The sequence below is a fragment of the Mastigoproctus giganteus genome, chromosome 13, assembly GCF_048544385.1.
Source record: "Mastigoproctus giganteus isolate SK-2022 chromosome 13, ASM4854438v1, whole genome shotgun sequence".
NCBI lineage: Eukaryota > Metazoa > Arthropoda > Arachnida > Uropygi > Thelyphonidae > Mastigoproctus > Mastigoproctus giganteus.
In genome coordinates, this window is record NC_143587.1 from 105,401,852 (window position 1) to 105,428,732 (window position 26,881).

General features: G+C 36.7%; 1 protein-coding gene across 2 annotated transcripts in view; it reads left to right on the plus strand.

Moving 5' to 3' along the window:
• Nucleotides 1-26,881, plus strand: part of Nup205 (nuclear pore complex protein Nup205) — a 738,550-nt gene that overhangs the window by 183,058 nt on the left and 528,611 nt on the right. For both annotated transcript variants that reach the window (XM_090387115.1, XM_090387116.1), the window contains exons 10-11: nt 5,751-5,867; nt 9,367-9,480. In XM_090387115.1, the coding sequence (XP_090243241.1) occupies nt 5,751-5,867; nt 9,367-9,480 (231 nt within the window). The remainder of the gene's footprint in view (nt 1-5,750; nt 5,868-9,366; nt 9,481-26,881) is intronic.

Here is a 26,881-nt window from a genome sequence, read left to right on the forward strand (position 1 = left end):
CTCAGAAATCAAGCATTTCCGGAATTTTTATTGTTTACATATGAGGAACTCATTCCTGAAGCTATGCCATGTATTTTTGGACACCCTGTATATCTCTATGAATGAAATCCAATAAAAAGACTCTATCTGATATACCTAATTGCCATAAATATCTTCCCAAAGGGTAAAATGTGTAATTAATGGAAATATGAAAAATCATGCAAATGACAATCATGACAACCAAGTATTATGTATTGTAAATCAGCAAAATAAGTCCTCAATATTTTGTTGTTCCTCCTCGAGCTGCAATTACAGCCTTGCAACGATCTGGCATAGAGTTAATCAACTTCTGGATATACGGTTGCCCAATTTTATGATGTACCACACCCTTACAGTGCTCTCCTGCAGCTGAATCTTACTTGTTGGCTTCTTCTGAGCAATTTTAGATGACATTATGTACCAGCAATTTTCAATAGGGTTCAAGTCTGGACAGGCTAGTCCAACACTGTAATGCCAGTATTTCTGAGATATGACTGTACCTTGAGGGAGAAAAATGAGGGTAAACATTGGTGTAAGTATGTTTTAAGCCTTGTGAGAAGGCAAACTCATCATTAAATCTAAATAGCATAAAACTTACCAATTTTGCTGTGTGGCAAGGTGCTGAGTCCTGTTGAAAAATGCAGTTTTGCACGATTGTGTGATGATCCCTTATAACGGATTTCAGGAACTCCTTCAAGATAGCAGTGTAGGTTTCTGCATTCACCATTCCGTTAATAAACTTAATTCGCCCTACCCCTTTGCTCGTTATGCATCCCCATACTATCTCACCGGCAAGGAACTTTACAGTTGGTGTTGTGCAGTCAGGATGGTATGCCTCCGATTTTCGTCTTTTGACAAATTGCTAACCTTGAGGGAGAAAAATGAAGGTAAACATTGGTGTAAGTATGTTTTAAGCCTTGTGAGAAGGCAAACTCATCATTAAATCTAAATAGCATAAAACTTACCAATTTTGTTGTGTGGCAAGGTGCTGAGTCCTGTTGAAAAATGCAGTTTTGCACGATTGTGTGATGATCCCTTATAACGGATTTCAGGAACTCCTTCAAGATAGCAGTGTAGGTTTCTGCATTCACCATTCCGTTAATAAACTTAATTCGCCCTACCCCTTTGCTCGTTATGCATCCCCATACTATCTCACCGGCAAGGAACTTTACAGTTGGTGTTGTGCAGTCAGGATGGTATGCCTCCGATTTTCGTCTTTTGACAAATTGCTTCCTGTCCAAGCCATGCAGGCTGAATTTCTATTCATCAGAAAAGGTGACGGTGTTCCATTGCTTTTTTGTCCACGAAACTTGCATTTTAGTGCAAGCAAGTTGCTTTTTTCTCATTTGTTGGGTCAACAAAGGCTTCTTCTTGGGCCGATAGGCATTCAGACCACATTCCGAAAGCAGTCTTTAGATATTTGGTGCACTTGTTTCAACACCAGAGGCCATCTCAAAGTCCAGCAGTTTTAGATCAGGATCACTAGCATGGCAATTACGAAGGCATAGCCATTTCAAATATCGACCTTGGGAAGGTGTAGTCACTCTTTTACAGTCTGATCCAGTTCTTCTCTTTACATCATCGGTTTCACGCTTTAATTTCAGCACCCACGATACTGTTGACTAGTGGCAGTCTATTTTATAAGCGATAGCATGTGTAGAAAGCCCTTCCTGGTACAGAGCAACATCTACACTTGTTTTTTCTTGGTGCTTACTGAACATATGGAGCCTTGCTTACACCTCTGAAAAACAGGATACTAGTGAGCATGTATTTATAGAAATGCAATATCTTGCAATTACTGTCTGATGCATTAGAAGCATTAACTGATGTAATACCTTTGCTTTGCAACAAACAAAATGCCTGTAATCAAACAATATCTTACATGTTTCACTACAGATGTTACTTTTTTTTAAAGTGCTGCAGTTTTTTGTCCGCCATTGTAGCATCAGCCGGTTGGGTCTCTGACTAGCCCCCCCAGATTGATTTTACTCTAGGGCATCAACTTGCTTCCTCACTGATCAGTCATGCCTGACAGTATGTTGAGTTTTGAATTTAATTTGGTGCATTCCTGTCATCTTGTGCAAAGAAATGTCTCTCCATCAGCTAGTGAAAGGTCAGCCTATATACATCATATGACATCAAGGACTAATTAGTGTCAGGAGAATCATTATTTAATTTTATAGAAACAGTTGTACTAACACAGAATTGTTTGCTTTTGGTCACACCACTAAAATAAATCAAAGCTAGATGCTTCTACTGCAAAATATCCCAAATCCCCTCCGATACTTTATATTCCAGAATTTAGCCTATTCACATTTTATATATCAATGAATAGCCATCTGTGTTACATGTGGATATCCTAACCATGCCAGCAACGACCAGGTATATTGAGTTCTGTACAGCTCAGAATCCAACAAGCCCAAAACTATAAAAAAAGAATTCTCTTTCCTGTTCAAGAGAATATGAGCATTGAAGAGAGAAGGAGATGCAGAGGTGCAGATCACAATATGAGATAACATACCAGAAGCCAGAAAATAGTACTTGAACAGACTATCTTTGTTACTTTGGTAATGAGAAGTGGGAACAAAGAAAAGTCAATTCCTCCATGAGAATCTGTCTGAAGATTTGTTTGTTGCATCCTGACCACATCAACAAGGAATTGATGTTTAATTAATGTGAAAGGGTAGTTACGAGGCGAGGCATTGAGTCCACTAGTTCATGAAAGTGTTCCACAGGTATTTCCCTCTAAGCTTGCTGCATTGCCATCCATAATCGCACCAGGTGGAGGATCCAAAGTTCGAATGGACCTTTCCACAGTATAGGGTTCTTGTCTGGTGAATGGGGAGGCCATTTCATTGTGGTAAAATCTGCAGAATGCTCTTCGAACCATGTTCTAGTCACTACGGCTAGAAGTACATTGTCCTGCTGGAAGAGTTCATTTCCCTGTGGGTGCACAACGACTACGAAGGGATGCAGATGGTCTGTAGGGATGGACACGTAACCTGGTCCATTCAGAGATGCATCTAAACATGCCAGTTTAACATGCCCCAGACCATTACCGGACCATCCACCTGCCTGAACAGTTCCTTGTTGACATACGGGTGCATAGCATCATGTGATTTCCACCAGATATGCACCTTACGGTCTGCTCGAAATAACTGGAAACGGTACTTATAGGACTCGGAGACCTGTCTTCAATCATCCAAGGTCCAGTGCCGATGTTCTTTCGCCCAGTAGAGTTCTGTCATGGTGTTAGCAATGGGACTCTGTTGGGTCGTCGGCTCCCATAAAATATTGCAGTTAATGATTGCCTGATGACCTTGGTGGAGACATTTCTGGCACCTCCCTCGTTGAAATTGGCAGTGATTTGTGCCACTGTTGCTCTCCAATTAGTTGAAACAATGTGAGACTGACATCAACAGCCATGTTTATCCACCACCTTTCTCCACCCACAGCGCCGTCCACAAAGAGATGTTATTCCCGAAATGGCATATTCCCAATACACTCTTGATACTGTCGAACTGGGACAGTGCAATTTCTGTACCACTTCCGCGATACAGTAGCCCATGCATCAGGCACCCACTATCATCCCTCTTTCAAAATTAGTTAACTCACAATGTTAATCCATACTGATATCGAATTACTGTTTACATGAATGCAATGATGCAGTGTACCTATATACCTGCCAAGTGGTGGGTTCGTCCACTAGTGAGAGGGTTGACAGCATCGTGTTGCCCAGGAACTAGGTATCCCATGAATTCTCTCCTTTCAGTGTACAAGAACAATGACACTACAGACTTTACTTGGCTAACTTTCAATTTTGAAATCCTGTGGAGGTATATTAAATTGCATCACCACTGTGCACAAATCTTAAGGTTACAACTAATTGACCTGCAGACAAAATGGCATGGCATCTCAATACTTAAGTGCCCAATAAATATGCTTTGTGGCCATTTGCAGCACATTTTCAAATTCTGTAGGAGATATTTGGACAAAATTTTTTACTTTGCCTGTCCTCCAACTGGAGGTTAATCAGAAGTAAACGATGGGCTTCATGGATGTTTCTGTTGGATAAACACTTTCTCACATGCCATTTGTATCTTTTCTTTCTTTCCTTCTCATGAATTACTACACTGTGCTACAAAAGAGCCCTCATGGGTAGCACAGTTGGTAGGATTGCCCTCCTCGCACCCTGGATGGAAAAGACCTAAGTTTGAGTCCCATCAATGACAGGAAGAATTTTCATGGGCCTTTTTCACAATGTGATTGAGTTAGTTGGTCTCAGGTGAGGATAGCAAAATTGATGTCAGAACACATGCAATTTATTGACAGTGTATATGTAGCAACATGGCCTTCGTTGCTGATGGTCCTGAAGCACAAACATCAACAGCTACACAAGAAAACAGGAGAATTTATACCTTGAATCCATTCCATATGTAGAAGTGATTCTGTTTATATGTAAACAGGGCACATATTTGCCCAAAACAAAATTTAGGAACATTGTTTTCAGCAAAAGTCTTGGATACAAACAAATCTACACAGCAATCTGTTGAGCATGCTTTAGGTGCAAATGTGCCTTTATAAAAAGAAATAATGCTAATTCCTCTTAAGGGAAATATAAAACATTTTTAAAATTTCATTCAAAATTTTTTAAAATTTCATTATTATTAAGGAAAATTAAATGCACTAGGCATAATCCTTATGGGTTTTGATAATTAACTATATAATATTGGTGTAAATACACCATAGTTAACCCATATATTTGAGCTACGATTGTAGCATAGGAGGCATCGTTTTAATTGTATCTCATAATGTGGTTGCCTTCACAACAAGATAGCTACTATTGAATTACTTCAAATAAATAACGCTTCTCTAGTAGAGAAGACCCTTCCGGCATCTCTCATAATGTGGATATAACTTCGCAACTGAGATGGCATATTGCATTACCTACCCGCCCACTGATGACGAAGCCAAAAAGCTTCGAAACGATCGTCTGGGTGGTGGTACGCTGAAAATAAATAACAGTAGTCTTCTCTACTAGAGAAGTGTTATTTATTTGAAGTAATTCAATAGTAGCTATCTTGTTGTGAAGGCAACCACATTATGAGATACAATTAAAACGATGCCTTCTACGCTACAATCGTAGCTCAAATATATGGGTTAACTATGGTGTATTTACACCGATATTATATAGTTAATTATTATTAAGGGAACACAACAGTGAATTGGCAATCTCTTTGTATACTTGAATTTGGCTGGTTTATAATGTTATCCCCCCCCCTCCCCACACACACAGAAATGCTACCTGAAAGGGTTCTTTTAAGTTGTGTAAATATTGTGAATTTATGGTAATTTTAATGTTAACTGATACAGATAAATTTTTATTTCAGGATTGCTGTTTTTCAGGTGACATATAACAACGATACATAACTCACTTGTCTTAGTGCATAGTTAATCTGCTGTATAGAGTGATTGCTTCTTTATAATATTTCACAAGGAAATATTTCTGAATCCTTTGAATATCTTATTTTCCTGTAATTACTTTGGATATTTTTTGAATTTTTTAAAACTATTTGTTACTCATCCCACCTATTTCAGTTAGTACATTAATTTTGGCATTTTGTATTCTTTCTAATTTTGAACAGTATAAAGTAAATTATATTATTGCAGGTTAATTTTAACTCCTCCCCTTATTCTTACCTATTTCTCACACATTTATTTTAAATGACTAGGCAAAAGAATTGCGTAACCGTGGAGATGAAACAGCTCGCATAATAGTTGCTCATTTGCAGGAAGGTTTGGAAGCTCCAGTGAATCTTCCCCGCCACTTTGAACACTTATTATACTTGGTGAGCAATACTTTTTTTTAAACCAGTTTGTTAGAGGACCTGCACATATTATATTGTCATGTATATTTATGTGTTTATTTACTTTATTCAACATCTTTTAAATAGGTATATAGTGTGTTTAAAAAAAAAAAAGTTATGGATAATTAACAAAAGAATAAATGAATAGCAATTTATAGAAATTAAAAACATTTAGAGATTGGAAAGATATTTAATCAGTTTGCAGATGTGAGAATATATATACCAAGGTACCAACATTGTAGTACATTTTTACCATATATTGAATAGAGGCTTATATAGTTTTGAATAGAGACTTATATAGTTTTGAATAGAAAATCTCTGCAAATAAAAAGAAAAAGTTACTCCAGGTTGAAAAGAATGGTCTGCAAAGATGCCAGAATGAAATAGCCCAAAAAGAGAAGCAAGAAGCACCATCTATTTTTCTTTTGTGCAATTTTACTATTGTTGTTGTTTTGGTCCTTTGTCATCAAAATCCATTATACCTAGTGGGTGTACAGCTCACTGAGATAGTATTTACTGTTAGATCACTATCTATTGTAAGTGGATAGGAATCTAACAGGAAATTCTTTTAATGCTTGTTTGAACCATAAGTCCACCTGGTCTGCCTGTCGGTCGGTCACTGTTCATTTTTTTATTTTTCCCTCCAGTTATCAGTTTAGCTAATCTTCATTCTCAATATCCTTTCCATATGCCTGTACCATCTTACTTGCAGTTTGCTTTACTTACCTTTGACAGGTTATTTGTTACCCAAAGATTTTTTCTTATTTTCTAATCTGCAATAAGGCCTTGCAGTTGTTCCCATTTGTTAGTTTCATTTATTTTTTGTAAAATTTATTTTCTGAAGATTCTGATTTTTTGATTAATCCTTTTACTTCTTACCCATCTCCCAGCTCCCTCTCTCTCCTTAAGTTTAACTCATGTTTATATTTGGCATTTCATAATATATATATATATATATATATATATATATATATATATATATATATATATATATATATATATAATGTGATGTAAAAGTTAGGCAAAAGTAATAAAATAAATAAATATAAATATGAAGCTATCATTAGAGGCAGCAAATGCACATCCTCCACATGAAGCCTAATTATATCTGATAATTAAAATAAATATGATATTTAAAATAAAAAACATCAGCCAGTAGTACGGCAAAAATGCAGAGCGAAACGTAAAATAATATAAAATAAACCAACAGGGAAGGGAAAGTAGAGATAATAAGACAAAAATAAATTAATAAGAGATAATAAATTACATCGCATTATATAAAGTCGATAATCCCCTGTGTAATTTAGTCATTAAACCCAATTAATAAATTTAAAATAATGCCAATTATATATAATTTAGCGGTACCCCCCCTCGTAGGTACCAGTTCCAAAAGACGTGAAATATCATCAAAAAGGGGTTAAAGAAACTACAAAAACTAAAATATCAAAATGATAGACTGACCATTATGCCCCATATCGACAGAAGACCACGAGGCCAATAATGGTCATGGAATCGCTGCATTTCAATCGTCATACAAATCATCGCAAAGGCAGAAATATCGAAGAACCAAACCACCCTTCCATTCTCCGATAGATCAACCAATGCAGACGATTTGCATGGCGGTGGTCCTTATGCAGCGAGAAATAATCTATAGAACAGACAGCACTCTTGATCAGAGCCACACCACTGACATAATGCAAGCTTAACCAGCTTATATAATAGAAAGGAAGAGAATAGATGGCGGCACAGGCGCTGCTTATTTAGCATATCAACCCACTACTACCACTAATTTATATAATGTGATGTAAATGATGTATATAATGTGATATTTTAGTTTTTGTAGTTTCTTTAACCCCTTTTTGGTGATATTTCACGTCTTTTGGAACTGGTACCTTCGAGGGGGATACCGCTAAATTATATATAATTGGCATTATTTTAAATTTACATCGTTTTTATTAATTGGGTTTAATGACTAAATTATACAGGGGATTATCGACTACCTTTTGTCTTATTATCTCTACTTTCCCTTCCCTGTTGGTTTATTTTATATTATTTTACGTTTCGTTTCGCTCTGCATTTTTGCCGTACTACTGGCTGATGTTTTTTATTTAAAATATCATATTTATTTTAATTATCAGATATATATATATATATATATGTAGAGAGAGAGACAGACAAACAGACATTATAAGTTATAAGCTCATCTTTTATTTGATAATATTAAATCTTTAAAAAAAAAAAAAGAAAAACCCTTAGAAACCTATTTCAAATGTCTGTGTGAGCAAGGAAACAATGGTAATTCCAAAAATCATTTCTTTCTATTTCTACATTATTATAGAGTAGATTGCTTTAGAAACTTGTTTAGCTTTATGGTCAGATAATATCTTGACATGCCCAAAAAGTGATTTAATTTATATTTAGGGAAAAAAGAGTGAGAGTTAAATTTGCTTATAGTAAATGGCTCCTCTATATCAGCTTAGGTTGATTGCTGCGGTGACTGGGAGAATTTTTAAAGTCCTCTCAGTCAAGACTGTAGTTTGCTGATCTCAGCTAAAGTGATTTGGGTTTTCCCTATCAGCTATTTTGTATTATCCAATCCCCACAGCGTGCAACATGTCCTGTATCTGTGAAGACATTAATTGTAAAAAGAAATGTCTTATGGGATCTTTGCACTTTTACCGTAACTTTCTTTAGCAATTGACACTTATGCCATCCAATAAATTAGTGAAAAAAGATGACTATTTGCCTTTATGATAAAGATTTTAAATGTTTAGTGAATATTTTTTATTTTGAAAGGTATGTTAAAAAAAAAAAAGATAAATAGTTCCAACAAATGTATATTAATGAAATGAGAAATTATGAAGTATTCACACATTTGCTGTCTCTGAGTGAGTATTTGATTGATTGATGGGACATTTTTAATATCTGTCTAGTTTGTTTTGTGAATAGATTAAAAAGGCATATGAATATGTATAAATATAGTGCAAGCGCATCAGAAATACATAGCTATATCTGAATAAATCAGAATATTAGTAAAACGGCATCGTTTTAACTAATTGCACAAATACAACACATGTTCACCCATAATCAATGTCAAAACATCTTCAGATTCACTTTATTATGTAAAGAAGCACTTTTACCAGAATTACCAATTACCGTGAGCTACCAAAATTGCATTTGGGAAAGAGATAAATATAATATATTAAATGATGTGTTCAATTGAAATATGAATTTTTGGGGAAATGTGTAAGAAAATATCCTTTCAAACAAGAATGTGAAAATTTTCAGATTTTGAAAATGTAAAATGTACTTTCATTTTTCATTAAATTACCATGGTGAATTAATGAGAATATTTATTTAATTAACTTGATTACACAGCTTATTGTTATCTTCATAATTGTTTGTGTTAATTTTCCTACATAATTGTGGTAATATTCTAATTAGATATTAATATTTTGTGCCTATTATTATTTTTTTTTAGATTGGTAAAGTATATGAAGAAGATCCTTTAAATTTGGAATTATCAGCAGAATACTGGTGTCCAACCGATTCACTGATGGATCAGACTTATATGCAGCGGCCTTCACAAAGACAGGTTTGAATTTATGTAATCTGATACACAGACAAACACAGATGTTCAAAAGTGAAGTTACAATCTAATGTAATTTGGAAATGATGTCATGTGATAATTATGATGCTGTGTAGTAATTGTCCATTACAAAAATTAATTCATGGATTTATTTTTGAAACGAACCACTCTCTTTTTCTCATGTGGATAATGTATAACCAGTCAATTAGGCACATTATTATATGAAAAAGAGTAATAAATATCATACAGTTGTAATTAAGCTGAATGGCTAAATTTTGAGAATGTAAAACTAGTTTTATTGAGTGTTCTATAAAGTTATAATCTTAGTAATTAATTGATAAGAATATAACTATATTTACTTTTCACTATACTGATGACTGAATATGACTACTGGTCGTTGTGCTTAGCTGTGTGTAGTTAGCTCAAGGAATTATCTTTAATATTGTGTTCTGTAATAATGTGTATCTTTGACCATGAATGTTGGTGGAGTCAATTGGCATTGTTTTCAAGGCTGACAGTTGAGAGGTTGTTAAGTTAGAAACTTTATTCTGAATTCTGTTATTGCTTTCATTTACGATATAATGGTGGTCATAGAAAAACACTAACTTAAGCTGTCAGCTTTCTATTCAGAGGGCATCCTCCCTAAAGATTTTGGGTTCGGCAATGTAATGGTATTTTAATATCATTTTGGAACATTGGGTGGTCACACATTGTTCTGGGTACTATTTTTAGCAGCTTTTGACCAAGAATTTGTGCTGGCCTGGTTTTTCTTTATGAGTTACTTGGCCTCTGTCAGATATGTGCTGCTGTTGTTTTAAAGTAGCTATTATGCTTCCTTCTTTAGTTTGGAGTGTCATGCCACCTTGGAGGGAAGAGGGAAATAGCATATTGGAGGCTGTCATCTTGCCTGTAATAACAGTATATCGTTTCAGTTCATTTCCTGAATTATTGTGGGTTTGCTGAGTGTTTATTGGATATTGGACATACAATATTTAGATTTTAGCTTACATTAGACTGTTGTGGCTGATGTGAAGCTGGAAATGGAGGGAAACTGCTGAATGAAGGCTGCCATTTTGTCTATGGCAGTTTTGGAGTTTATTGGAAAATATTGGAGTTTATTGTATAGACTGAAATTAGAAAATATTGGAGTTTATTGTATAGACTGAAATTAGAAAATATTGAAGTTTGTTGTCAAATGTCTTTAAATATTTATAATAATGGGTTTTCCTAAGTGTATTGTGATTGGCCAGCTTGGGTACCTCTTTTTCCTTAATTTCTATTTATTAGAGTTTTATTACAAGTTTTGCTAAGTGGCCTTCAAGTAGCTCTTTGGCTACTTTTTGGGCAAAATTTTGGACTTTGCTGGAGAGCCCCCAGTGAGTCCCCTGAAGGTGTGCTTAATATTGTGGACACTATATGCAATTGCTTATTTTTTAATAATTTTGTAGTGCCCCCTGCTCCCTAGTTGTCCTGATATACAGTGGCGGACAAAAACACTGCATCACTTGTGAATTTTCCAAATAATTTGTTTTGCACTTCATTGTGGGTTGCAGAAATGTTCAAAAAATGCATTTGTTAGATGGGATATTTATCTCTGTGAATGAAGTCCAATAAAAAGACTCCACCTGATATACCTAATTGCCGTAACAACTTCCCAAAGGGCAAAATGCGTAATTAATGGAAATCATGCAAAGGCAATCACGACAACCAAACATTCATTTTATTGCATTTACATGTGCAAACTGAAATTACAAGTTAACGTAATATTATTATGTACTGTAAATCAGCAAAATTAGTCCTCAATATTTTGTTGTTCCTCCTCGAGCTGCAATTACAGCCTTGCAACGATCTGGCATAGAGTTAATCAACTTCTGGATATAAGGGTGGCCAATTTCGTGGTGTACCACACCCTTACAGTGCTCTCTGCAGTTGAATCTTACTTGTTGGCTTCTTCTGAGCAATTTTAGATGACATTATATATACCAGCAATTTTCAATAGTGTTCAAATCAGGACTGTTGCTGGGCCAGTTGAACACTGTAATGCCAGCATTTCTGAGGTATGATTGCACTTTAAGGGAGAAAAACGAGGGAAAACATTGGTGTAAGTATGTTTTAAGCTTTGCGAGACAAGAAGACAAACCCATCATTAAATTTAAATAGCATAAAACTTACAAATTTTGCTGTGTTACAAGGTGCTGAGTCCTGTTGAAAAATGCAGTTTTGGATGTCTGTGTAGTGATCCCTAATAATGGGTTTCAGGCACTCCTCCAAGATAGCAGTGTAGGTTTCTGCATTCACCGTTCCATTAATAAACTTAATTCGCCCCACCCCTTTGCTTGTTATACCTCCCCATACCATCTGACCGGCAGGGAACTTTACAGTTGATGTTATGCAGTCAGGATGGTATGCCTCCGATTTTAGTCTTTTGACAAATTGCTACCCGTCCAAACCATGCAGGTTGAATTTCGATTCATCAGAAAAGATGACGGTGTCCCATTGCTTTTTTTTTTGTCCACGAAACTTGCATTTTAACCCAAGCAAGTCGCTTCTTCCTCATTTGTTGGGTCAACAAAGGCTTCTTCTTGGGCTGATAGGCATGCAGACCACATTCCGAAAGCCATCTTTGGATAGTGGTGCACTTGTTTCAACACCAGAGGACATCTCAAAGTTCAGTTTTAGATCAGGATCATTAGCATGGCGATTACGAAGACATAGCCATTTCAAATATTGACCTTGGGAAGGCGTAATCACTCTTTTGATCCAGGTCTTCTCTTTATTTCACTGGTTTCATGCTTTAATTTCAGTATCTGGGATACTGTTGACTGGTGGCAGTCTATTTTATCAGTATAGCAAGCGTAGTGTCAACTAAACATCTGCAGCCATGCTTACATCTCTGAAAAACAGGATACTAATGAGTTGTGTACCCTTCCAATGCCGTATTTATAGAAATGGCTGATGCAATACCTTGCAAATACTTTTTGATTCAATAGAAGCGCTGTCTGATACCTTTGTTTTGTGGCAAAAGAATGACTGTAATCAAACATTATCTTCTTATGCAGTTTTTTTGTCCACCACTGTAAATTTCCAAACTTGGGTTATTTTGAAAATTCATACTAGTTTCTAGTTTTTTTTTCATCCAGGTATTTTGCATGTAAAGCTATGGAGATTTTTTCACCATGCTCAAAAATGTTGTGTGTGTGTATATATATATATATGTTATAAATATGTATTGGCTTAGTTTAAAATTATGATTAACCTGTGTGGGTTAGGTTGAGACAAAGAGGACTGTTCCTTTGTCTTATTTTCTGTTTTATCACCACCTGTTGACCACCAAGGACAATTTTGATGTTACCCTTCATATTGTTTTTAAAATTGAAGTAACTTGCTTTAAACTGTGCTTTTAAGAGTGATCATAGTGTTATTTATTATTCATCTTCCATGCCAGGGGACTTGACTATTGCTCTGGAACTGGTGGAGTCTGGATTGGCAGATTTCCAGGAGCCTTCTACCAACTTTGTAGATATTTTGAAGCAATAGCCATTGTAGATATTTTGAAGCAATAAGAAAGGACAAACAAAACTGATAATGGTCAGACTAATGAGATAGTCCAATTATATAACATTGCTGTTATTGATTATGGTTTTGAAGAATAGTTTATTTGACTTTCTTAAGAATTGGACTGAGGTCACCCCCCTTTCAATTTTTGCTGTGGTTGGAAAGGTATGGAATTCCATGGAATGCATGTTACATGAATTAACTATTGAACATGAAAAGCTAAAAACTGAAATTGCATGTAAAATATTACTTGCTCAAATTACAGCAGCTAGCTATGCTGAAGTAGCTGCTTCTGGTGTGGGCAAACAGGTTAATGTAAGTGCGATCCCCTCTGGGAGACAAACCCAACATGTGGTATTTGTGAATTCTAATGATAAAAGTGAACTTAGAACAAATGATGAGATAAAACAAATGGTGACAAAGGAGTTTAAATCAGAGATGAAAAGAATTAAGATAAAATCAATACGAAAGGTTAGAGATTGAGGTATTGTTATTGAGGCTGCCTCTATTAATCATCTTGAGAAACTTAAAAAGTGTAGTAAGTTTAAGGATCACAATTTAAATGTGGTTCTTCCTAAGAAATTGAATCCTATTCTTATAATATGATATTAATAAGGAGATCACTGATAATGATTTCCTTGAAGATTTATGTGGTGAGAAACCTTAGTGATTGTGGTATAACAGATGATGAATTAAAAAAAAAATTGTCAATGATAGATTTAAAATTAAATCTGAAATTAAGAATAACTTTCACTGGGTCATTGAAACCCCTGCCAACATTTGGAAAATATTATTAAATACTGGTAATCATGTATATATTGGATGGGCATCGCATGGAGTTAAGGATTTTATTATAGCATCTTGATGCTTTAAATGCTTTAGTTACGGGCATTCTGCATGTAATTGTCATCAACCTGAATATACTTGTGGGCACCGTGGGGCAATCAGGGGCACCAGATTGAGGCTTGTCATGACAAGTCTTCCCGTGCAACTCATCCCAGCTGTAAAGTATGCAAGAAGAAAGCAGACCAGAGCAATGGCTGTCCTGAGTATATTCACGGGCAAGAGGTGGCCAAGTCTCGTACTAATTACATTTAATCGCAACATAAATCATAATATTTGTGAACCAATTAAGGTTTTGCAGTTGAATTGTTAAAGGTCAATCTTAGTCTCTAATGACTAAACTAGAATAATCTCTGACTAGGATATCCATATCTTAGCCTTTCAGGAAGTGTATACATATAAAGCAGCTATAAAGGGATTACATTTTCACTAAAAATAGTGCAATCTGATACTGAAACTACTGGAACTGGCAGGAATGATGTGGCCAGGGTTTGGGCAGCCCTAGTTATAGTTGATCCAGGTATAATTGTGACAAAAATAATGAGCCTGTCTGGAGGGTACATTTGGGTAAGTGTATTTTGTTTCTTTGTATTTTCAATGCTCTCAATGACAGCAACAGCAGATCGAGCCTTACCTAAATTATGTAGAGGATCTTCTCCACAGGTTGGTGGGTAGATGAGTTATTAGGTTATTAGGTTGCAAATGCTACATCCAGATTATGGAACAGTCCCTTTACAGTTCAAAAAGATGAATTATTAGAGGAGTTAATCCTAACTAAGAATTTATATCTTTGGTATACTGTAGGGGCACCCCCTTCTTTTGTTTCTGCATCTGGTCAATCCTTCATTATGTGAAGATATGATACACATGATATCTGTGTTGGGCACATATCATGTGTGTCCTTAAAGATAACCTTTAGCTTGTACCTTTTAGAGATCCTGAGTAGTAGTCTTGACATCCTTGGTGATGTACTTTTGAATTCCAAAATGTTGTTTTTTCTATCTTTATGGACCAGAAACCTAACTCCACCTTCGCTCCTTTCACTGGAGCAATATGGCCTTAGTTGCTAATGCTCCTAAAAACCAAATAACAAACAAACAAGCTCCTTTCACTGTTTCCATTGGTGTACAGCAGATTTCCACTTGGTAAACTTATAAGTGATTCATTTCTTCTTCTTGTTGCAGCCAAACCGATGATATTCCAATTCACATTTTCTAGTTCCTTTTCTGGCTCTAATATCCTGTCTTCACCGATGAGCGATCTTACGTTGTAACAAGCCAAGTTCAGTTTTTGTGCATGGCAGCCTGGCAGTATCCAGAGATTCTTAGTACCCTCTGCTTCCACGCGCCTCCGTAGCCAGGTGGGAAGGAGCAGCAGTGCGTAGCACACGCTTCTTGATTAGACCGGGGTTCGAGCCCGTCACCACCAAATACGGAAGATGCGGAAAGGTCAGGGAATGACCACCGCATATCCCGGAGCAATATGGCCTTAGTTGCTAATGCTCCTAAAAACCAAATAACAATAACAAATAACTCTGCTTCCACTCTGATCCTCTACAGCTGCTGGGGACTGAGAGCCATTTGTTTCGTTGTGCTGTCATGTGCTGGAGGGTTTGGTCTTTTCCTCTTCACACTGACCAGGCGTCTTGAAGAGAACCACTCTACACGTTCGTTGCCACCTAAGTGACGTAACAGGGCTTACCATCGAGAAGGTGTGCATGAGTGGATTTTAGGGAGGCAGGCCAACCGGACTTCTCCTAAATCTTCTGTAATAGAAAGATATTGGATCCATCAGTGTTTTACACTGAGTGTCTGATAATGCACAGAATACCTGTTCCCCTCTAAGCCCTATCATTTAAAGAAATGCAGGATAACTAAGCAGTTTAAATTCTCCTGGTTGCAAAAACTTGAAAGGATAAAATAGTCCTCACAACCCAATCAATGAATGAAAATTCCTGCATTGAAGTTGTTTACAATCATGTTTACAGACAGAGTTGTGAAAGGTAATTGGTTCCCAGAAAATGCATTATGCCAACCTAATGCAAAGAATTGGTGCAGCAAGAAACTCATTCTGTTTTGCAAATTATCCACCATTTGTTAATCTTGCTCACAAATAGCAAATGCAGTAATGATAAACTACTGACACTGAAGAGAAGTTGAAATTCTGTTGAATAATGGTAAATGAAGCCTGTCTGTTTTTTTTTTTTTTTTGGTTATATAATATGAAAAGAGTCATGTGTGAATAAGCATGCATTTCTTAAATATGCAGATAATTGTTGTGACACTGAATTTTAGATATGCTTGTGCATAGCTGGTGGGAATGATTATACAGTTTTTTTTACCTATATTATCCCTTACATGTCTGCTATATGCATGGGATAATATAATGGTTTCATAATTGTTACTCATTGAAGAGGTCAGATTTGAATCTGATCGGAGATGGGAAGAATTGTTAAAGGCCTCTTCAGTGTTGGCTCTAGTTAGCTAGTCTTGGATGGAGGGAATACAATTTCTCTCCACAAGTTTTTCATCCTGCTCAACTTGCAAATCAGTTCAAGTACACATGTGTAATATGCTGGTACAGTATTACACCAGCATATTACACGTGTGTAATATGCTGGCACACCAAGGATGCTGATGTGCCATAAAATTGGAAGCAACCACCAACTCACCCATCCACACATGCTGAATTGGATTCAGGTTTTGGTTTCTCCTGAAATCTCCTCCTCTCCTCTCCAAATGAGAATGTCTACAGACATTCTCATTTGGAGAGGAGGAGATTTCAGGAGAAACCAAAACCTGAATCCAATTTATAAATTTAACCGCGCCAGGTAGGAAGGAGCAGCAGTGCGTAGCACATGCTTCTTGATTAGACCGGGGTTCGAGCTTGCCACCACCAAATACGGAGGATGCTGAAAGGTCAGGGAATGACAACCGCATATCCCGAAGCAATATGGCCTTAGTTGCTAATGCTCCTAAAAACCAAATAACAAACAAACAAATTTAACCTTGCAGTGGTGGATCCCTGAATTCTAACAGAAATGGTGGCACTGGACCTCACAACTGCAAACTTTCTTTTTAATTTCTGGAAAGTTTTTGGTCTTTTTGAAGTCTGTTTGGAATATAGCAATATTTCAACTTTTCTTGATTAGTTGTAATACTTATTGAGTTTAAATTTTTTTTTTTTAATAAAAATTTAAATTTTTAAGAAATACTATTTCTCTTACACCTTATTTAAAAAAAAAACAAAAAAAAAAAAAAACACAAAAAAAACCTCAACTCTGCTGTAAATTGAAAGAATGTTATAGATACACAATATAAATATTGGATTAATATTCCCATCCATTTTCCAGTTTAACTTGTTCACTGCCACGTATATTTGAGAGAGAGTGTATTCGATGTGCGGTAATTTTTGTAATGGTCAGGAATAACAACATTCTAAAAATTTGTATATAATAGTTGAAAAGTTCAAGTCTGGAATCCTTGATTTAAATCGAACACTTACTTTTCGGCTGAGCTGTAAATAAGGGTAAAACTAAAAAAATTACTGCAAGTGTTTTGAAAGTGTATTCTGTGTACGTAACCTAATCTCAGTACAAGCAAAATACAAACAAAAATGTGTACCAAGCTATAAACAAAAATGAATTGCTGATGCTAATAGCCCGGAGTTCAGTGCTGACAGAATCGAACAGTTCATTTCATGTGCCTTTACTTTTACACCACCTGTATTGTATGCTGACTGTTTAAGAATGACTATCTATATCTATATGAGTATCAGATGCAGCAAACATGTTAAAATCCATTATGCACACAAAATGTTAAACGTGCACATGATTTGCAATCAGAAAGTTCAGACTAGCCTTGTATCTTGAAATTTTGGTGTCAGTGATTTGCATCTTGTTTCAACATGTTCAGCTGCTTGCATAGACATGATAATGTGCAAATCACTCTTTATCTGCAGTCAATTCAAATTAGCACGCATTAAATAGAAGGCGTATTATGTGTTTTTCACATTTTAAAATTGGTAATTTTATTGAGCAGCGATTTACATTAAATTTTGTATATTAAGGAAAAGTGCAGTAGAAATTCTTGAACTGTTAAAAGCAGCTTTTTACAGAAGATGCTAGTTGTCATTCAAAGACTTTTTGGTGGTTTGCAAAAAGTTTAATTTGGATCACTTGTCCATCAATGATGATCCTCACCATAGCCATACTTGGAAAATCAATGATTCAATCACTCATGTCTGTGATCTGATGAGTGAAAACGATTGACTATCCACAAAGTTGCTAGCAAAATATAGTGCGATGCTCGGTGTCCAAAGAATCACATTGCGATATAAGCAGGATCATGTTAGAAAATCCTAGCCATTTTTAGGCATTCAAACTTCATACTATCAATTTTGCTCATCTTTTTTTTTTTTTTTTTGCAGGATAATTGCAGTACTAAACTAAGAAAAATCATACAGAGAATAATAATGGAAATAATATGCAATTTTATTGTTTCAGTCTTTTATTGATGCACGGCACAACAAAGTTTTAAAAAACCAATATTTATGCTGTTAAAATATGCATAAACATGTTAAACACACACACACACACACACACACACACTTTTTGTCATCAAACCAAAGCAATGCTCACAAAAACTGCTTTTCCACATGGTTGTAGTATTGACTGTTACATTTGTGTTTTGAAATTAACAAACAGTCAAATTCAGGAGAAAAAGGAAAACATAATGCATTCCTTGTCTTTCATCTATTAGGTAGACATTGGCGAACAAACTTTGCACATTTTAGTCATTACTTTCAAGTCTTTCATATTTTTAAAAAAACTGTGTTAAGGGATGACTGTTTCATTGCATCTCTTTGTTTCTTTCTTAACAATTCCAGTAAGGTGTTTTAGCTGTGAAATTGAAAGGGAATCTACCTTTTCTGCTTCGAGAAATTTAAGTCCAGTTTGCAAACTAGCAAGTGCCTCTGCAATAGAAGTCAACAAGTAAAGTTACAAATTGTTTCTTAAAGAAATCAAAGGATAAGTTTAAGGTGAATTTGCATTAAACTTAAAATATTTCCACGTGTTCACAAGAAATTGAAAAAGTTCTTGCAGTAGCGTACTGTCATTAGTGACATTAAGCCTGATATACCTTCATCAATATTATTAATAGATGCAGAAAATAATGATGGACCCAACACTGAACCCTGGGGGACTCCACTAATAGCATTGGCATTAGCAAAGGCACATGATGCAAGAAAGCAAGCTTATATAGCATTAGCCAAAGGGGGGGGGGGAAACCACCCTTATTTCACCCATCCACTCGCACTCCAAATGTTTGTTAAATTCTGCCTTGAATCTATTTAAGCTATCAACTTCTACAATGACAGATGGAAGTTTGTTCCAGCAATCAACCACCCGCTGGCTAAAGGCAAACTTCCGCACATCTATCCTACAACCAATTTTCTCAATTAGTCCACGAAGAGCAGTGTCCATCGATTACCACTTCCCGTTTCTCCCACTCAACCATCCCTTTATCCATAGCAGCATTTTGCCATTAATGTCATACTGCTCCAATTAGTACAATAGTCTTCCATGTGCAACAGCATAAAAAGCTTTCCTGAAATCCAAGTATATGATATCAAAATTATTTTTTGCTTCCAGTTCCTTTCTGACCACATCATAGTATCCAGTCAAATAGGTCAGACAAGACTTCCCCCTTAACAAACCCATGCATAATCATTGAGAACGAGAGTAGCCTTGTGCAGGCGAAGTTTTTACTGCTCCTGGAATAGAGAACTGTTTTTTCTCTTTTATTAGCTTAAATTGGCATATTAACTTATTTTCTAGAGTAGCTTTATATTCCTAGTTACGATACTTAATTTAAAGTTGAACTTAGATAGAGATTTTGTAGGTATTACTTAGTATCAGTAAGGGTATCAAATCGTTACAAGTTGCAGCTTTGCTGAACGAGAAGTTTTTTAGCCATATTTAGCCGCTTTATTGACCAATTGTTATATTAAATTATTTTCTATAAGTAGCTTATAGACCTAGTTGGATCCTTAGTTTGTTCTGAATTGAGACAGTGAGATTTGGAACTTAATTAATACTTAAGTGTCCTGAGATTTACCGTTCGTAACTTGCCGCTATTGTTATATGATACATTATATCCCGAACTAGATTGCGTTAGCTTAGTATAGTATAGTATATAATATTGTCAATTAATCAGTAAAATTTATTAATCTTATTAAACTTCATTGCCAATTAAATTGTACTTTTTAACTAAATACATATAACAACTTAGATTTTACAAACGTAACATAATTAATCAAAACATAACTTGATATGGGAAGTTATATAAACAGAACTCGTAGATAATACTTGATACCGAAAAATATATATAGCATTATAACTGTGTTGGGATACAAGTTTAGGGATATAATTTTGTACTGAAATTGAAATTAAATCGAAATCATGACTCAGACCAGAGCAGCAAAGCAAAAGGCTCAAGCCAATGTGAGTGCTGTGGCTAAACCACTAAATGGCAGAGGAGAACTGAGGGGAGCAGTTGCCCTCTGCCTTTTAAAATGCACTGCTTGCTTGATATTTGTGGAGCTATCGGGTACGGGACATGATATTGCCATGGGGTATGTCTTTGTGTGCGCGCGATGTAAGGAGTGTAAGGAAATCAGGCAACAACTCAGCGTTGTTATGGGACTATATGAGAGATTGAAGGACAGGGTGGATGCCCTCGAAGGATCTAAATTGAATGGCCCATCAAGCTCTCAGCTGCGCATCAATGCCAGAGCTTGAATTTGGTCATCACACAACACAGCGGCAAACCCCAGGCAGGATGCGCTGGTCCCACAGGAACTAGTAGTTGTTGGTGACTCTATTGTCAGGGAAATGGGGAACATGGTAGGTAAAAAGATAGATGGACCAGAACCAGGGTATGCCTGCCAGGGGCAAAGGTGATGATGTTATAGAGCGGATATCATCTTTTAAGGGCACAAAAGGTGATATAGTCGTATATGTTGGCACTAATGATATTAAGAGTATGAGACTGGCGGAATTACTTAACAAGTACAGGTCACTGTTGAAAAAAAAGCTGTGAATTAGGGTTGAATTTGAAAGTGTCTGCAATTTGCCCAGACACGATAGGAGGGAGTATATGATGAGAGCCTTGTCGATCAATTCGGCCCTGGAAAGATTGTGCAAGGCTCAAGGGGTAGAATTTTTTTCAGCCTGGTCTGTACTTGTTAACAGGAAAGACTGCTTCTACAGGGATGGGATACACTTAAATAGAAAGGGTGCAAGAATATTTGCTGATGCTATTGAGGCAGTGTTAGGTGGGTCATAAAATTGCTAGCTTGGGGGGGGATACAAGAACTAATAGATTAACAGTAGCCAATGGCAGAGGTGAAAGTGATTCTTGTACTGCTTCTATTGGAATGAGCAGCAGCCTGGAAAACAAGATGCAGGGTATTTCAGAGACTGCTGGGAGTCATTGCAGTAGGTGGTAGATGACTTTCATCAACTGGTGAAATTCTACCACTTTGCTTATTGGAGGCTTGAAGTGGTGAAACCCATGTTTAGTCTCTAGAGCAAAGTTTCCGGCATCCCCCCCCCCCCCCCCCCCCAATACTTCTCCTTCAACCCATTCACGGTACTAAGTACTATAGGTTTTGATACCTTTCGTGTTTGGGGTTTTCATAAAAAGAAAAAAAAAAAAAAAAAAAGGAAAAAAAAAAGAACAAGTAAATATATGGGATCTGTTAGGGTTTGTTTGTTGTTTGGTTTTTAGAAGCATTAGCAACTAAGGCCATATTGCTCCGGGAAATGCGGTGGTCATTCCCTGACCTTTCCTCCTCCTCCGTATTTGGTGGTGACGGGCTCGAACCCCGGTCTAATCAAGAAGCATGTGCTACGCACTGCTGCTCTTTCCCACCTGGCTACGGAGGCGCCTCTGTTAGGGTACCTAAGAATAGGAACAGGTTCATGCATACTTGCATGTACACCAATGCTAGGAGTTTGGCAAATAACTTTGAAGTTTTAGTCAAAACATCAAAGGCAGATATTCTTGGGATATCAGAGACATGTGTCACATAGATATAAGGAATGCAGAACTGGAATTTGGGTTATACAATGTGACAGGATAGGAAGGGAGGAGGGGTTATGCTATTAGTTAAGAAACACATAAAATCAAAGGAAGTACAGCCAGCTGAAATGGCTGGACAGTGTAGTGTCAAATCAGTATGGTGTGGCATAAGAACTGGGAAAGCAAAATCGAGAGTAGGAGTTTTGTTTATAACAGCAACTGCTGTTCAGACTTTGCTGACAAGAGCATTTCTAAAGCTTCACCAGAAAGAGAAGTGAATTCAGATCTTAATTTCACCTGGGTAGCTATTTTCTCACACTCAGCATTACTATGAGGAATTGGGAGTCATTGGGGTACAAGTAAACACGTGGGTTGTGTTAGGGTAGCTAAGAATAGGAACACGTGCATGTATACTTGCGTGTACACCAATGCTAGGAGTTTCGTAAATAAATTTGACGAATTTGAGTGATTGCTCAAAACATCAAAGGCAGATATTGTTGGGATATCAGAGACGTGGTGTCACACAGATATAAGGAATGCAGAACTGGAATTTAGGGAGTACAATGTGTACAGAAGGATAGACAGTATAGGAAGGGAGGAGGGGTTATGCTATTAGTTAAGAAACACATAAAATCCAAGGAAGTGAAGCCAGTCGACATCGATGGACAGGGCAGTGTCGAGTCAGTTTAGTGTGACATAAGCATAGGTAAATCAAAATTGAGAGTAGGAGTGTGCTATAGGCCTAATGACTCTAATGAGTATAATAAGAAACTGTACAGGGAAATAGAATGGGCCAGTAAATCAGAGAGTCTTATAATGGGGGTTTTTAATTTCTCAGATGTTGACTGGAATTTGTGGATTGGTCACTCACACACTAGCAAGGTTTTTGTGGATTTATTGGATGATTGTTTCCTACATCAGCATGTTCGGGAGGCAACTAGAGGAGTAATACTCTTGATCTGATTATCAGTAGTGATTCTTCATGCATTAAGAATCTGCAGATAAAGGAACCACTAGGTGGCAGTGATCAGAGTGTGCTGAAGTGGGATTTACGCAAAGAGGTAACTACCATCAGGGGTAAAGGGAAGGGTTTTTGCTTTCGTAAAGGCAACTATGGAGGTCTGAGACAGTATCTAAATTCTGTACAGTGGGACCAACTGATGATGTTACCAACAGAAAATTCAAAATGGGAAGCATTCAAAGAACTTATCTTGGTAGCTACTAGGTTTTACATACCAACTAAGAAATATTGTTCAAGGTTTAGGTCTAAATTGATGTCAGATGAACTAATGAGACATGGCAGAGAAGAAAAATGCATGGGATACATATAAATTAATGGGTGACATGGAAGCCTATGATAGATATAAGCTGGTCTGTAACCATGTCACAAAGGAGATTAGGCAGGCAAAGGCAGATTATGAGAAATCCTTGGCAAAGGATGCAAAGAAAAACAGAAAAGAATTCTTTAACTATGTAAACTCATGAAGGAAAGGGATGAATCAGATTGGTCCACTTTATATTGATGGTTCAACAGTTGAGGATCCTACTGAGGTGGCTAACAAACTAAACGAGTATTTTGCCTCTACATTCACATATGAGGAGTTATTCTCAGGAAGGGGAATGCAAGAGGTTAAGTAAACTCTGGCAGTGAGCAAGATGGTTTTGTAATAACTGAGAGGAAATAGGAGGAGAAATTTTGAGGATAAACATAAAAAGGCACCCTGGGTGGATGGGATCTATCCAGTTATATTGAAGGAGGCAGCAAAGGAAGTAAGCAAACTCTTAGCCATAATTATGAAGGCTTCTTTGGACTCAGGGGAGGTACCCATAGACTGGAGATGTGTAAATGTGACCCCAATTCACAAAGGAGAATCAAAGGCTGATACAAGTAAGTATAGGCCTGTGAGTTTAACTTCTGTTCCAGGAAAATTAATGGAGGCACTGGTTAATGAAGCATTCAACAGTTGAGGATCCTGCTCAGGTGGCTAACAAACTAAACAAGTATTTTGCATCTACATTCACATATGAGGAGTTATTCTCAGGAAGAGATTAATGCAAGAGGTGAAGTAAACTCTGGCAGTGAGCAAGATAGTTTTGTAGTAACTGAGAGAAAAGTGGAGGAGAAAACACTGCAGGATCATCTAGACAAGACTTCAGTTATAACTCGGACACAGCATGGTTTTGTTAAGGGAAAGTCTTGCCTGACCAATTTGATTGGATACTATGATGCAGTCACAAAAGAACTGCATGCAGGGAACAACTTTGATATTATATATTTGGATCTTAGAAAGGCTTTTGATGCTGTTGCACATGGAAGACTGCTGCACAAATTGGAGCAGTGTGGCATTGGAGGCAAATTGCTGCTATGGATAAAGGGATGGTTGAGGGGGAGAAGACAGAGAGTGGTAATCAATGGACACTGCTCATCGTGGACTAATGTTATTAGTGGAATCCCTCAGGGTACAGTGCGGGTCCATTCTTGTTTTCTGTATTTTTTATTAATGATATTGATGATGGTGTATCAAGCTTAATGTCGAAGTTTGCAGACGATCCAAAGGTAGGCAGGGTTGTTAAGGACACTACTGACGCTATGCTGCTGCAACAGGATCTGGAATGGTTGAGCAGATGGGCTGAGAGGTGGAAAATGAAGTTTAACCTTGACAAATGTAAAGTACTACATATGGGAAACAGTAACCCCAGAGCAACGTATCAACTCTGTGGTACTACACTGACAGTGGTAAAAAATGAAAAGGACCTGGAGATAATTGTGCAGGCAGATATGAAGTTTTCTGAGCAGTGCAGATGGGCTGCAAGAGTAGCTCTTGGTGTCTTGGCAATGAAATACAGGAATTCTGCTATCAGGGATAAAGAGGTGATTATTCCCTTGTATAAGGCAATGGTCATGCCACACCTAGAGTACTGTATATAGGTTTGGAGGCCTCATTTCAAGAAGGATGTAGAGCTGCTAGAACGAGTAGAGAGAAGGGCAACAAGATTAGTGAATGGAACAAAGGGGTGCTCTTACGAAGAAAGGCTTAAGTTTTGCAAATTACATCGTCTGGAGACTAGGCACCAGCGAGGTGATCTGATAGAGGTGTATAAAGCCTTGAATGGTTTGAGCATGCTCAACAACGATGGGATTCTTCCTCTTGCTCAGAATAATCACCGGAGAGGGCATAAATTCAAATTGAGGAAAGACAGATGTAGGATAGATGTGTGGAAATTTGCCTTTAGCCAGTGGGTAGTTGGTTGGTGGGACAGACTTCCATCCCTTGTTGTGGAAGTTGATTGCCTAAATAAATTTAAGACTAAGCTGGACATCGAACTAACAGAGGGTGAAATGGGAGTTTTTTTTTCTTTTGGCTGATGCTGCTAAAGCTTGCTTTCTTGCATCATATGCCTCTACTAATGCTAATGTCCAAACTATAACTGAAGTGTTGTCTAGATGATCCTGCAGTGCCTCCATTAATTTCACCGTAACAAAAGTTAAACTAACAGGTGTGTTATTACTTGTGTCACCCTCCGATCCTCCTTTCTGAATTCGGGTCACATTTGCACATCTCCAGTTTATGGGTGCCTGCCCTTGAGGCCAAGGAAGTTCTCATAATTATGGATGGCTAAGGGTTTGCTTACTTCTTTTGCCGCCTCCTTTAATATAACTGGATAGATCCCATCCACCCCCAGGTCCCTTTCTTATATTTAACTTCAACAATTTCTCCTCCACTTTGCTCTCAGTTATTACAAAATCATAAGCACCCTGTTACAGTTTGTACACTTCTAGCATTTTCCTCCCTTAATAACTCCTCATGTGTGAATGTAGATGCAAAATACTCATTCAGATTATCAGCTGCTGAGTAGCATCATCAACATTTGAACCATCGATATCAAGTGGACCAATGTGATTCATCCCCTTCCTTCTTGAGTTAACATAAGTAAAGAACTCTTTGCTCTTTTTCTTTGCATCCTTTGCCAAAGATTTCTTGTAATTTGCCTTTTCCTGTCTAACCTGCTTTGTGACTTGATTATAGACCAGCTTATACCTTCCATAGGCTTTTGTGACACCTGTTAATTTATACGTATCCCATGCATTTTTCTTCTCTGCCACATATCTCATTACTTCATCTGACATCATTTAGGCTGAAACCTTGAACAGTATTTCTTAGTTGTATGAAAAGCCTAGTAGCTTCCAAGGTTAATTCTTTGTATGCTTTCCATTCAGAATTTTCTGCTGGTAACATCAACAGTTGGTCCCACTGTACAGACTTTAAAAACTGTCTCAGACCTAGTACATCATCACATAAAATTCTGATATTCATTAAATTAATATGGAGGCAAAAAGATTCTAGATTGTGTCGTGAGAGAAATGGGGGAATCTTATAATAGTGAAATTTTTTTTATTTTTCCCTTTCAAAGTGAGGTCTTGCACATTAATGGAGCAGCAAGCAAATTTCTGCCTAATATCTAAACATTTATAGCTTTTGTCAGTTATAAATTATAAGTGCATTTTTGTACAGAGTTGAAGTTGGATTCTGTTGTGTAAATCTCTATTGAATTAATATGAATGATACAAAGGACTGTTAAATCTATTCTTTTTTTTTTTGTTTGTTTAACTTTGAGACTGTTTGAGCAAGTTTTGTCTGTTTTAGGTATTGACTCAAACTGAAAAACTTAGCCCAGTGTTCTTACACTTGTTAAATTCCATCAGTCTTATCTGTTTCCTGAATGAAGATGATTTCATTATTATTAATTTAAATTTTTTACAAAATTTTTTCATGTTTTTATGATTCTAATAATTAATGTTAAGTGATGATCAATAAATAATGATTAAACAGTTGTCCTCACTTATGTCACTCTCATTCACTTGTGATCACTTTAAAGTATTATTTTTTTTGCTTCCCTTTTAATGTAATTAGTGTATAAGT